The sequence below is a fragment of the Clytia hemisphaerica genome, unplaced genomic scaffold, assembly GCF_902728285.1.
Source record: "Clytia hemisphaerica strain Z4C2 unplaced genomic scaffold, Clytia hemisphaerica genome assembly, whole genome shotgun sequence".
Taxonomy (NCBI): domain Eukaryota; kingdom Metazoa; phylum Cnidaria; class Hydrozoa; order Leptothecata; family Clytiidae; genus Clytia; species Clytia hemisphaerica.
Genome location: NW_027104200.1, coordinates 40,633 through 54,630, shown reverse-complemented (window position 1 = coordinate 54,630; position 13,998 = coordinate 40,633). Strand labels below are relative to the sequence as shown.

At 34.2% G+C, this 13,998-nt stretch overlaps 1 protein-coding gene across 1 annotated transcript; it reads right to left on the bottom strand.

Moving 5' to 3' along the window:
* Positions 1 to 2,970: 2,970 nt before the first annotated feature.
* On the bottom strand, positions 2,971 to 5,129 carry LOC136815202 (profilin-like). Its single transcript, XM_067071650.1, has 3 exons — positions 4,935 to 5,129; positions 4,511 to 4,606; positions 2,971 to 3,445 (listed from the first exon to the last, which is right to left on the bottom strand). Exons 1-3 carry the CDS (start codon positions 5,095 to 5,097, stop codon positions 3,300 to 3,302), a joined length of 405 nt encoding a protein of 134 aa, XP_066927751.1. The 5' UTR covers positions 5,098 to 5,129; the 3' UTR covers positions 2,971 to 3,299.
* Between the last annotated feature and the right edge of the window lie 8,869 nt (positions 5,130 to 13,998).

Here is a 13,998-nt window from a genome sequence, read left to right as displayed (position 1 = left end):
CAAGATTATTGTTCTAAAAGTTAATAAAGGCCTTATAGTTTCAGATTAGTATGATTTCATCAGAAAAAACATTTACACCAAAGCTCCTTATTGATATGTGAAGGCTACCAAAAATAGCAATGTCCTCCATCAGTACAACTTTAACATAAGGGACAAGGACAGTCAAGAAGTCTACTTTGTTGAAAATTTGCACAAAATACTTAGAGAAAATGGTACTATGGAAGCCCATTCTATACTCCTAAATGATAGTTGAAAGATCAGCAGTTGAGAGGGTTGATTAAAATAGAACTCAAAGCACACAATAAAGTATACATATATTTTGTCCAGAAAGAACTGGCATGTTGTTTGCTTTGTTTAGGTGTTTAAAAATATGTACTTATCAGTCCTAAAAAAATACAAATTAGAATATAATGAGGGCAATGAGTCTGGTTAAATGTTATTATATTTACAAGAAAGGATTACTGAAAAAATACTACTGTATGTATATACTACTGATAAACTAAACTCAAAAACTAAAACTTTACCATAAATTTACATTACGACAATTTAAAAATCTATCTTTAATAGCAACAAAGAAAAAAACATGGCTCAAAGTTTTAAAAACAGAGCTAGTCAGAGCTTCAATTCAGTAGGTATAGAGCTTTCAAAATTTGAAAACAGACACTGCACATACTATCCACACGGTTTTTTCGATTCATGAAAAAAATAAAGTATTTATCAAAAAAAGGTTCTTTTTTTTTTGGTAATCAATTCCAACAAACAACAATCACTATAACAGTTTTTTGAAAACCATCCCACAGTGTAAACATTATCAACCAACTAAACCCACACCGCCAAAATTGTAAAAATAAGTCAACATAATTTCTATCAACAATTTCTCGTAAAATGTTTTTTTTCCAACATTCTGATACCAATCATAGCTGGAGGCATCATGTGTAGAGTTACTGTGTGGCATTTCATTGCTTTTAATGATCACGATACCAAACATCAACCAAACAAAACTGACCAAAACTGACGCCAAGCCAAATCTGTCGCTTTAAAAATTTCCATGAAAATTATAATTGAAACTTATCTCGTAAAATGCTTTTTTCAACATTCTGGAGGTGTTCAAAGTTAGAGGTATCATATGTAGAGCCAAGCAATACATGAAAAGTCATTTGCTATTCCATTTGCCATGAGATATATGAGTCAACAAATCAAACAAAAACCAACAAATCATGTCTCTTCACTTTCATGTCACATCGTGTTTATATGGGGTATCAGAAAGCCAATCCACAAGAAGAGCCATCTTCCTTTATTATGGAGTGTTCCAAAACTATTGGTAGGTTGTTTGGAAGTAAAGAAACCCACACAGTTTGTTTTATTTTGAAGATTTAACTTGAAAACAAACTGCATCTTTCCAGCAGAAACTCATGTTTCAACCTGCTACATAACATTGGTCAGTCGGGTCTGCTACTAACATGTAATAGTTTTATTATAGCCGAGCTTGAGAATCCGTAGGCAGAACTGTAACATGTATTATGTGTATAATTATGTCAGTCGACTTGAATCATGATTCATTACTCACATTTCACTGGATGCCTTTTCGCTGTGAAATTATCCGCAAAATTTTCTGACCGCGTTCTGAGACGGAGGCTAATTACAGTAGTTATTATTCAGTTTCAAAGACAAGAAACAAAATTTGACATACAAAACACTTTTTCCAGTCAATGAATCAGCTCATCGTCATAACCAGTCTGCCATTTTGTTTGTTTTGATTTGCACAAGTAATATTGTAATTCGTGTTATATCATACACTGTTATGATTTGCATTTATAACACTCGCTTCAGCTTTTCAAAGTTAAATCAAAACTAAAATTGTAATATGTAATAATGGTAATAGCATATAACGTAATATGAAAATATGTATACTACCGTCCCGGACATTTACGGAAGAGACTAACTACGGGGATGCTTGGGCGACAAAACAAACAACAAAATTTCGAGATTCCAGTCCAATATCTATGCGTGAAACTATGAGTGCCTCCTCGTCGCTACGCTCCTGCGGGGGCAATTAACCAAAAGGTGAGAGTACAGTAGTAATACACGTTTTTTATAAGAATAAACTATATAAGAACATAAGGCTTTGGGGCTTTGGTGGCCAAAATCTTAAGAACATTTTAAGGCTTTGTGGGCTCAAAACAACTGTTTTCTTAGGAAAATGAACAAAAATGCTGAAAATAAGAACATGTTAAGAACATTTTTAGGCTTGAAACCCGAAAGTTCAAGAACATCTAAAGGTTTCAAAGATTTTGGATTTTCTTATAAATAAATATGTAAAATTGTTGTTTGTCATACAGGGTGTCCCTAATTAAAGTATCGAGTTTGAACATGCGATTGAGCAGAAAAGTTTGTGTGTGTTATCGCTAAAATATAAGAACGTTCTCCATCACACAGGCTTATTACAAAAGGTAGTTACAACGTATAAATTAATTGTAATGACAAAGAAACTTTAATTAGGGACACCCTGTATTGTCTATTCATGCTACAGCTTTGATAACAAAAGAGTACGCGAGTTTGTATTATTTTCGAAGTAATACTATTCCCAACAGATTTGATTTGATACGTGCTCTCTTCATTAAAGACATTAAAGTAGCCTCAGGTGCCTGATACATTAGTTCCATTTATACTGAGACGGAAAAATTGTCTGAGACGAGTAGTTTGTAAAATGTGATCTATGCAGGAGATCCTGTTTATTGAAACATGAATGGAATGTACACTCCTCCATAATGCTCATTTTCTAAATTGCTCGTCTCAGACAAATTAATCGTCTCAGTATAAATATAACTTTTCGTATGGAGGTTTGCAAGTTTCACTTCTAAATACTCCCAAAAAATAAACTGAAAGCATTTTCAAAAATTTACGGCTTTTTTTTTGCGTGAATGCGCAGGGGTAAAGCAGGGAATGGGGCAATTTAAGAAAAGCGTAAGATTTTTCTTTGAATGACGTCATTTCTATTGTTCTCTCCGTACATGAAGGGAATAAGTGTCAAATATTCTGAAAAATTTTTGCGAACGGAACGTTCTATCTATACTACCCTGTAATGAGAAGGACTGCATAAGTAGAATTAATTTGAAATAATTTGAATTTATTGTCATCATAAATTATTTTAAGCTCCATATTTTCTCATATTTTGTCACCTACAGATTGTTGTCATTTCAAAAATAAACTAAATTGTATACAAGTCTTCAATGCATATTCCGCAAGGTTCTTTTCAAATCGAAACATGAAAGTTAGATTGAAAATGTTCTTTAGGGCACTCAATAACCGGCCTCTTTGAGATACGTCGCGACAGTGCTAACACCCTTGTTGACGTTTCCCTGTTGGGAGCCCTCTTTGGTGTGCCCGATAACAATACATTTGTCAGCTAGTTGGAAAGTGACAGCACCATGATCTTTCTTCTTCCCTGATATTAAAATAATACAAACAGGTTAACCATCCGTAAGCTAACCATAGTTCGGAACCATTGAGCTTAAAGTGTCCCAAGGGGGCTACAGATGAAACTCCTAGTAGACTCAATGCTCGGAGCCACATCATTTCTTTATGATAAGACACCCGAAGTCTCGAGAAAACTGAGTTTTCAAACGGTGCCAAAGCTTTTGTATGAAACCCAATTTAAATCCACAATTTAGGTTCGAAATTTCAAATTGGATACTTAATTGGGAAAAGATTCAGTTTTTCTAATAGAACAACTTTCTATAAGGTCAAGAGTAACTTGAACTTATGTTTCGACAATTTACCGATTCTTATAAACTCCCGTCTCACAGCCCCGGTGGAGATTTTTCACACAGTGGGGATAAAGAATTCTCTTGAAATCCCAATAGGCAAAGAAATTCTATTGTTTCAAGCTCAAAATCCAATAGGAATCGTTTTTGAAACGGTGATAAATTTCAAAGTGAATTTGGCAGTGGAGCTGAAATTATAGGGTATGTGTGGGGGGAGGTCTGTGACGTGTATGCGTGTTTAAAAACACCCCTGTGTCATACACCCGCTGGAGCCCCAGCCCCACTGAAAAATTTAGCAAAAATTTCGTCCCCGGTTGGAAAAATACCCTGAAATTTCAGCCAGACTGGGAAATTGACTTAGATTTCATCCCCATTAGAAATTCAATGTTTAAAAATTGCACTCCAAAACCACCCCAGTGGGGGATGAAATTTTTACCTTGGAAGAATATAATTTTCATCCCCATTGAGATTTCAATGAAAATGTTCGTACACGGGGGGTGGAGGATATATTGTCCAGGGGGGTAGCGAAAAATCGTCAAGATTTGCCTTGTCCGGGGGGTAAATGTGCTCTGTCCGGGGGTAATTTGGGTTGTCCGGGGGTCAAAAGTCACTTTGTCCGGGACATAAATCACTGAAAACTGTTATATCCTACACCCCCCATATTCAATTTTTTTCTGGAAAAGTCCAGTGGGAAAAAGTTTCACCGGGGCTGTGAGACAGGGGTGTTTTTAAAAGAAAATACTCACCTAATATCATGTTTTCTTGCTGACGTAAGAAAGTGTATTTTGTTCCCTCTACCGTGATACCATTCGATTGAAATTCAGTTGGGTCGTTTCGGTTTTCTGAAAAGTAGATAAATTTTCATTTTATATTTGAAGGAAGAATTTTATATGCAATGTCGCGTTGGGAATAAGCAATTTTGGTCGATGATATGAACTCCGCAGGTGGTGGTTGGGTCATGTTCAGCTATCGCAGATTTTCCCCTTTTTGGTCATAAATTCCCATTGCAGCCAACGCTGCATACCCTCTATCATGTATTCCCCATAACTGGAAAACTCAGGGGTAATACAAATTTGTTTGCATTAAAGTTCGAGATATTGAATAAGGTTTATTATAGGCATTGTACTGACGCCTTGTAAATTTTTTTTTAAATAAATAACAAAATCTTACTCAAAATTCGAGTGATGGTGGCAATTTCTTGAGCCGATAGATTCAGATTGCTCGGATGATCTTTGGTCGTCCATTGACTGCCATCGAAACCAATAATGCAAGCTTTATCACAATTATCACTGGATTGTGCAATTAAGTTGTCAATGTATTGGTTCCAAGACATAGCGTTTTGTTTCTTAAGGGTATTTGACAGAGTCTGCAAAAGGAAGAAATGGAAAGTTTTATATGTTGTAGTTTGTATAGCCGGTTCAATATTGGAAAAGAAAAGTAGAGTAAGTATTATTTTGAGGGATAAACTTATCTGAATCATGATAAGATTCGTTTTTTTTATAAGAAAATCCACAATTTTTATAGCCTTCGGATGTTCTTAACTTATCTCTTGCGGAATTCAAAAATTTTGGAGTCTAGTATAGGGTTAATTTTTCAAAACGTGATCCTCTTAACAAAAAGCATAGTACCCCTCTTAAGGGAGAGTGTCAAATGACAGGTAACACCCATATTATCAATATTCCTTTTTTATTGGAACGATTCAAATGGAAAGAGTCAATAGTTTTAGCCAAATTACTTAATGTCAATATGAAGTTAAAAGATAAAATTAATTTTATTTTCAACTGGGTTAAATCAAAATTTACAGGAAATCAAATTTTCATTTCAAAATTTTCTAGACAGTTCCGCGGTAGTCTCCAGGTGTAGGACGATAGAACATTCTTTAATTGAAGATTTGAAATTGAAATCAACTACCCAGAGTAAATGAAATTTAGCTCACCTTCGGTTTAAAGCAAAATTTGAAAAAATCGTCAATTCTTCCAAAACTGCTAAAGAACTGTGCTTCCAAAGTCGATAAATACCAAATTTGAATTGATTTCACTTTCTGAAAAAATCTAAAAAATATGAAAAATGAAGAGATTTTTTAAATCAAATACAATAGAAAGGTACATAGTCTGCATAGACGCGTTATTGATTGCAGTAGCTTGTATTGAAAAACTTCCTGTTCACTCAAGATGAAAACATCTCCAAAACATTAAAAGCTCTGTCAAGGAGTGTGTTTTATAATGCGTAAACACCCTTCATCTTATTGCCTAAAAGAGACGAAAATTATCAATCTCTAGCAAAATCTTACATAAAAGACACAACGAAGGAGAGTATGACTGACTTATATGGTAACCCTCCAAACAGCTGCGATATGCACTCCGGTATATAGCTGTTTCAATGTTTAGTATGGTCAATAGAGGTATGCTTTTTACATCAATATTTGATGCAAGGTATTGACTGTTTGCTCGCTCAATGTTCAATATATGCTTCCAGTGTAGTACAAATAAAATTGGAGTAAAAATTTATACACGTTTTTTTAAGAGAACAAACTATATAAGAACATAAGGCTTCGATGGCCAAAATGTTAAGAACAAGTTAAGAACATTTTAAGGCGGACTCTAGAACACCGAATTTCATAGAAAAAGGAACAAAAATACTCAAAATAAGAACATTTTAAGAACATTTCTAAGCTTAAAGTTCAAAAAGTTAAGAACATCCGAAGGCTTCAAAAATTTTGTAAGTAACTAATAAAACCTTCAAAAGACTGACATGAGGAAAATCTGTAAGAGGAAAAGATTTGCCAAGGTGAGATATTGGTGAGGAATTGATACCATCGAATAAAAAAATGCAGATCAAAAAATAATTTTACTATAACAAAAATCACCCAAAATGTAGTTGAAAATTTTCTCAAAGGGTCGATTTTTGACTCGGACATAACAGTAACCTCGCAAAAGCTATCCCCAGGGGAATAGAGCCATTAAAATTTCGAATTGTGTCACTTAAAGTACGAAAGGCGTCAATTTTTTTCTCGAAAGCACTAAGTCTGACCGTATTTTGAATCTTAAATGAGCTCAATTATTTTCTTATGTGTCCAAGAAAAGAAATCAGAGCAATCATTAGAATAAATGGTGAAGTATTTTCTTAGCTACGTCAAATAAAAGGGGAATAACATGTTGCCTCTGCAAATTTACAGCCTTTCTAAAAACACCCCTGTCTCGCAGCCTCGGTGGAACTTTTTTCCTCAGTGGGGATATAAATTCCTATTGAAATCTCAATGGGGATAGAAATTATATTGTTCGAAAGTTAAAAAATCCAGTGGGGGTGGTTTTGGAGTGCAATATTTAAACATTTAATTTCGAGTGGGGATGAAATAATAAGTCAATTTCCCAGTAGGACTAAGATTTCAGGGTACTTTCTTACCGGGTATGAAATTTTTGCCAGATTTTCCAATGGGGCTGTGATACAGGTGTGTCTAAAAAAAATGAAAACTCAAAAAACATATTCCATCTTACCTTCAGCTTCAATCTTCAAAACAACTTCTTCAACTATTTTCTCTTCTCAATCACGTCTGAGATTATTTCCTCCCCAAACCAAAACATCTTTAAAACTTTCATTATCAATGTACATCATCCGAAATATCCTATAGCAATCCCTTTTCCATTATTTTTGAAAGATTATCGACACAACATATCTCTTGATTGCTTTTTTGAGTAGATAAGATCAGTCTAGAACTTCTCATTACTCAGACGAAGAAATCTTCAGTGAAAATTCTTTTTGGTTGTCTTTTTTTTCATTATTGCTGAAATAAAAAACAGGAAGATAATCTTTAGAATAAGAACATGACCTACACGTTTTTTTAATAAGAGCAAACTATATAAGAACATAAGGCTTCGATGGCCTAAATGTTAAGAACAAGTTAAGAACATTTTTTTCTTAGGAAAATGGACAAAAATGGTCAAAATAAGAACATTTTAAGAACACTTTCAGACTTTTAACTGAAAAAGTTAAGAACATCCGAAAGCTTCAAAATTTTTGGATGTTCTTATATAAAAAAACCGTGTAGCCTTTAAGCAAATTACAGTTCTTATAATATTTTTCTGATCTGCAAGATTGGGTAAATTCAAAAAAAATGAACAAAATGAATAAAAAGGACCTAGAATCCAAAGAAGGGCCACAGAAAGTTATATTTTACAGAAACACCAAACTCATATATTAATCCATGAGTGTGAATCATTGCCGTGTATTCGGGTACCCTTAAAACATACACATCAGGTCGGAAAAAAGCAAAATTTATTAAATAGCCTCGAGAGGAATGGTCATAACTTTAAAGTCTTCATTAATTATGGATTGTTGGTTATAAATGTCTACATAAAAATATTTACAATTGAAAATAAAGCAAAATAAATAATATTTCCTCTCTCTCTCTCTCTCTCTCTCTCCACTAAGAATATTTCAAACTAAGGTCCGCGTTGAAATTCAACCGTTTCCAGGCATGATGTAACCAATATTGTCCATCGTTTTGGCCTGGTTGGAAAAAATAAACAAAATTAATACATAGGTAGACAGGCCCGGTGGAAGTGGGGAGACTGGGGAGACTTTGGTCTCCTCAATTTTGAGTAAATGATTTTTTTCTCAAATTCCTAGTGAATTTTAACTCATTTTAAGCATACAGTCTTTCCCACTTTAACGGATGTTCCACCGGGCCTGGGAAATCATGAAGTCGAATATGTGACACAAAAGACCAAAAAACGTCCATCTATATAACGTTAAATGAATCTTCATATGACGTTGCACGAAAAGGTGAAACAAATAGACATAAAATTGGACCCCTAGGTCTTTAGATACTCTTTTTGGCCCAGCGATAGCATATGGGCCTTTCATTAGCCCTTTGCTGTTACGCTAGGGTCTCCCCTGTGTTCGCGCATCACACGGGTTTTATGGTTTACAGGCTAAAAGCTTCTATATATTCAATATGAACCCGACTGGATGTATTCGTGTTTAAATGAATTATATAATATGTTATATATATATTATACTACGGTGTTTGCAAATTACTACTGCGTTATTATGTTGTTCTATTATTATTCTGTTATTATGTTATGTTAAATATAATACAGTCAGGAGTACATTCAACATGAACCCGAATGGATGTATTTGACTGGAAATGATAACAAAGACAGGATCCAATTTAATTCCAGAGGAAGTTAATCAAAAGATAGCTGATGACTGCGTCCAAAAAAACACAACAAACTTATGTTGAAGCCTGGTTTCTTCATTCATATGCCAACATGACACAACTATTTGATTCATATTAAGATTTGCTCGAGTATTAAGCGAGCAATCAATAACTAGCAGCTACCGCTACAGTACAACTTTTTTACAAGAAAAACAAGACAAATCAATATGTGAATATTAAATGGTTGGTGACTGGAAATAAAATTTCCAAAAAATCAATGGTGTTGAATCATGCTGGCCGATGATTATGATCTCCATGCAAGTTTTCACTGCCATTGTTTACATTGACGTTTATTCAACAACATTGGTTTGGTCATTGTGCGCCATCCATGCCCCATGCCAGACGGCATGAAACACCATGAAACTTATTGGACTTTTATACGATACAGTCTGTACAGTCTGATTATCATATCAGCTTTTTATCACAGATGTATATATGTATTGTATGTAAATACTTATTGATATACAGTTAAACAAAATTGATGTATGGCAAAAACAAAACAGAGCAAACGTTGGATTGGTCAGGTGACGCTATAAAAGTCAAGCTTTTGAAAGTTTCAAGTCATATCATATCCAATCAAACAGAATGGACAATCAAATTGAATTGTAAATTTCCTGACGAAACTCTATAAATTTGATTGCACTTGGTGTATCATTAAAGGTCTAAAGGTTCAGGTGTAAATGGAATGCTTAAACGACCAAAGATATTTGAGATATGTGACCTCCCGGATGTAGTGACTCGTTTGATTACCGATAACTTTACAGATTTTACTGATGACAGTCATTGTTTACCAATACCTAGATTGGTTTAAGCCACAATCACAAATAACTTGTGTTTGTCGTCCGACCGACTGATAATTTCTGGAGAAATTCCTTTTCAAAATATAACGGAGATATTGAGGTTCCTATCCGTTGGTGCATGGATCTAGGTGGGTGTCTTCTCCCCCGTATATTTTTTCTTGAGAAGTTGTTCTTCAAATTAGTTTTCAAGGTTGTTGGCTCAGCTCAAATTTTTTCATCTATGGCTCAAAATTTTGGTAATTTCTCATAAAAATATTAATTTCATTAAAAAGCGTCAGTTTATTTTTCATGAATCCTATTAGAAGTTTTGCGACGCATTTTCTTGCTTCAAGGAACCGATATAGTGCAATGGCAGCATTAATCTTTGATACACATTTTGGTGGGATGCTAATGCGACTAACTGTTTGTGGGAAATCTTTTGACTACCTTTCTAAATATACTATTAATTGAAATCTTAAACAAAATTAGAATGCCATACTTTTTTTGTGAATTCTGTCCAAATTGTCAACATTGAAATTTCTCGGTAGATATGTGAGATCATCGTCTAATAAATGTTGGCTATTTTCAACAAATAAAACAATGGGCTGTTCCAGAAAAAATCCGTTCATGGGGGGTGGAGGATGAATTGTCCAGGGGTATTGAAAAAATGCCAAAAAATTGCAATGTCCAGGGGGTAAATCCCAATGTCCAGGGGTAATTTTTTGTGTCCATGGGGTTGATTTGATGTTTGTCCAGGGGTATAACCCGTGTCCAGGGGGTTAAAAATCAAAATGTCCAGGGGTAATTCATGAAAAAAATAATATATCCTCCACCCCCCATTAACGGATTTTTTCTGGAAGAGCCCAATATGATTAATATTTAATGAAAAATTAAAGGATTGTTTATTATGGTGCGTTTTGTAACTATAATTCAATTTTTATAATTTTTTTAAGCGTAGTTTATGCAGCTGTATATATGTAGTATTATTCTTTTGGATTGTCAGTTCTATGAGTTCCCTTGTTAAAGATCTACTATGAGATATAAACTCCAAACACCCTCATCCAAATAATTATCTCTTCAAAGGAAAAACATTATTTTAGTAGTTTTTTTCCCTGTGTATACCAAACTAGCAAAATAATTGAATCCCTTTTATAAGTGCCTTTGTTATCATTAGTTCAAATTTTAAACCTCTATACATATGGTAGTTGTAACAGGAAAAATAGTACAAAAAGCGTCCAATATCAGATTCAGACAAAATGTACCTCACAATTATTAGTTTATAAATTAAACACAGGCAGATAAAAAATTTACAAGCGTAAACAACATGGAATAAGAAGACAATCGCTGGGCCTTCACGCCGCTAAGGCGTCTTGTTTACTTGCAAAAACTATAAACCGAAAGATATAATAACCTCTATCAAGAGTTATTGCTTTGATTCTTGTATGGTTAATGCTTACAAGAAAAATAAATATGCTCACATTATGTGCCATCCCTTGTTTACTTGCAAAAACTAATAACCGAAAGATATATTAACCTCTATCAAGAGTTATTACTTTGATTCTTTTAAAGTTAATGCTTACAAGAAAAATAAATATATTTTTCTATTAACATCTCTTTTATCACCATTATAAGCTACGGTAGATGCTCACATTATGTGCCGTCCCTTGTTTACTTGCAAAAACTAATAAACTGAAAGATATATTAACCTCAATCAAGAGTTATTGCTTTGATTCTTTTAAAGTTAATGCTTACAAGAAAAATAAATATGCTCACATTATGTGCCGTCCCTTGTTTACATTGTAAAAAGTAATTACCAAAAGGTATATCACCGTCTATCAAGAGTTATTGATCTGTTTCTTATAAAGCTTATAAGAAAAATAATTATTTTCATTTTAGACGCTATTCCATGTTTGCTTTGAAAGAACCAATCACCGAATGCTAAAACTTAGTGGTTGAAAAGTTATAGATCATTTTCTTATAAAGATGATGCTTATAAGAAAAATAATTGTTTCCATTTTAGGCGCTATTCCATGTTTGCTTTGAAAGAACCAATCACCGAAAGCTTAACTTAGTGGTTGAAAAGTTATAGATCATTTTCTTATAACGATGATTCTTGTAATAGTTGATGCTTATAATAAGATATTACTTCTTGTATTTGATAGGAATTAGCTAAAATACCTAAAGTCGAAAAAAGGTAAAAGTAATGGTAAAAGCTATCAATGTTTTACATATCTGAGCAGAAATTTTATTACATATCTGTGCAGCTCGAAATTACATAGTTGCCCAAAATAATTACGTATTTGCGCAGAAATTACATAACTGCGCCAAATAATTACATATCTGCGCAGAAATTACATATCTGCGCAGAAATTACATATCTGCGCACAACATCTCTGGACCTCGGGACATTTGGGACCTAGGGGGTATATGTATATTTTCGAGTGTATTTTGGTATATATTCTAATCTCGGGACCTCGGGACCTTTGGGACCAAGGGGTTATATGTATATTTTGGGGTGTATTTGGTATATTCTAATCTCGGGACCTCGGGACCTTTGGGACCAAGGGGTTATATGTGATTTTTGGGGTGTCTTTGGTGTAATCTCATCTCGGGACCTCGGGACCTTTGGGACCAAGGGGTTATATGTATATTTTGGGGTGTATTTGGTATATTCTTATCTCGGGACCTCGGGACCTTCGGGACTAAGCAGGACTAAGGGGGTATACGTATATTTTGGGGGTGTATTTGGTATATTCTAATCTCGAGACCTTGGGACCTTCGTGACCTAGGGGTACAGTTATTTTTTGCAGGAATTCTCATCTCGGGACCTCGGGACCTTCGGAACCTAGAGGGTACATGTATTTTGTTGGGGTGTACAGCATAATATCACGAATATAGAACTGGTTCGGTAAAATACACAGGAAGAAATCTTTAGTAATCAATGAAGACTTAACTCGATGTTACAATCCAATTATTGAAAGTTTGTCTCTGCCTTTTTATAATGAGCGAGACCTAAGTTCTCTGATTACGCAATTTTCATAATGACATTTTCGAAGCATGTTGATGTAACTGTCTGGAGTCGTTACATTAGACCAATTTACGGCACAGAAGATCGGCTCTTGAATCAAGTTAATGGTTTTATTCATCTTTACATTCAGACATTATGACTGATGACCAACACTTATAGACCTTTTTTTAAAAGAGGCAGCCATGTTGAATAATGGGCCATTCCAGAAAATTTTTGTTACCCCCCGTCGGACGACGTGCATTTTTTAATTTTTTCTAGCCTCGGAAATAATTTCTCTTTTCCAGTGGTGGTCGGAAATTCCGATAAAAATTCATGTACTTTTGCAAAATGCATCGGAAATTCCACTCTTTTTTGCCTTTTTTAACTCAATTGCCTTGGAAATTCATACATTTTCTTCTCTCGCTTTGGAAATTTCCAATTTTAGTGAAAACTTTTACCCTCGGAAATCCTGTGTCGTCCGCCCCCCTGTTACAGACAAATTCTGGAATGGCCCAATTATGTACTCCAGTATAAAAACAATAATACAGCCATGCATAATTTTTAAAATAAGCATGATACAGTAATTATGCATGGCTGTATCATCGTTTTTATGCTGGAGTACATAATTTTTCAATATGGCTGCCTCTTTAAAAAAAGGTCATTTGCAGCCTTGTTTATTATGTTATAATTTCAATCAAAACAAAAAGCACTGTTTTCTTAAAATAATTCCTATCCAAATTTTGCAGCATATTCCTTTGTTTATGAGTCATGTAAATCTTACACATTTCGGTGGGATGCTATATACAATATTTTTTTCAAAGATCTTGTTTTTGTTATAGCCACAGCTTGACCCCCCTAGTTAGTTTTTATGACTTCGACAACACAAATGTTGTCCTTGACTTGGTGTCACTATCCTCCTTTTAAAGCAAGCCTGGCATAAAATCTATTGAAAATTATATACAGATTGGCATATTGCTTAAATTTTAAGATATAAAATGATATACCTTTGAACAAGTGAATCTTGCACAAAGATGCACTGACCAATGACATGACAAGCAAACAAGAACCTGGACTATGCCAATTACAGCAAGAATTATGCAGCCAACTTCAAAGTTTTCAAAGAATCCAAACTTGAAAATCCATGTTGGAAAGAATATGGCATAAATTAAAAGAAATGGGGCAACATATGCATGCGACAACACATGACTAGTTCGAAGTAAATATACATAT

Excerpts from the sequence above, each read along its gene's own strand:
- LOC136815202 (XM_067071650.1), bottom strand. The coding sequence starts at position 5,097 with ATGTCTTGGAACCAATACATTGACAACTTAATTGCACAATCCAGTGAT. Across the intron at positions 4,607-4,934 it reads CACCATCACTCGAATTTTGA|AAAACCGAAACGACCCAACT; the intron begins GTAAGATTTTGT and ends TCTACTTTTCAG. Across the intron at positions 3,446-4,510 it reads GCAAGAAAACATGATATTAG|GGAAGAAGAAAGATCATGGT; the intron begins GTGAGTATTTTC and ends TTTTAATATCAG.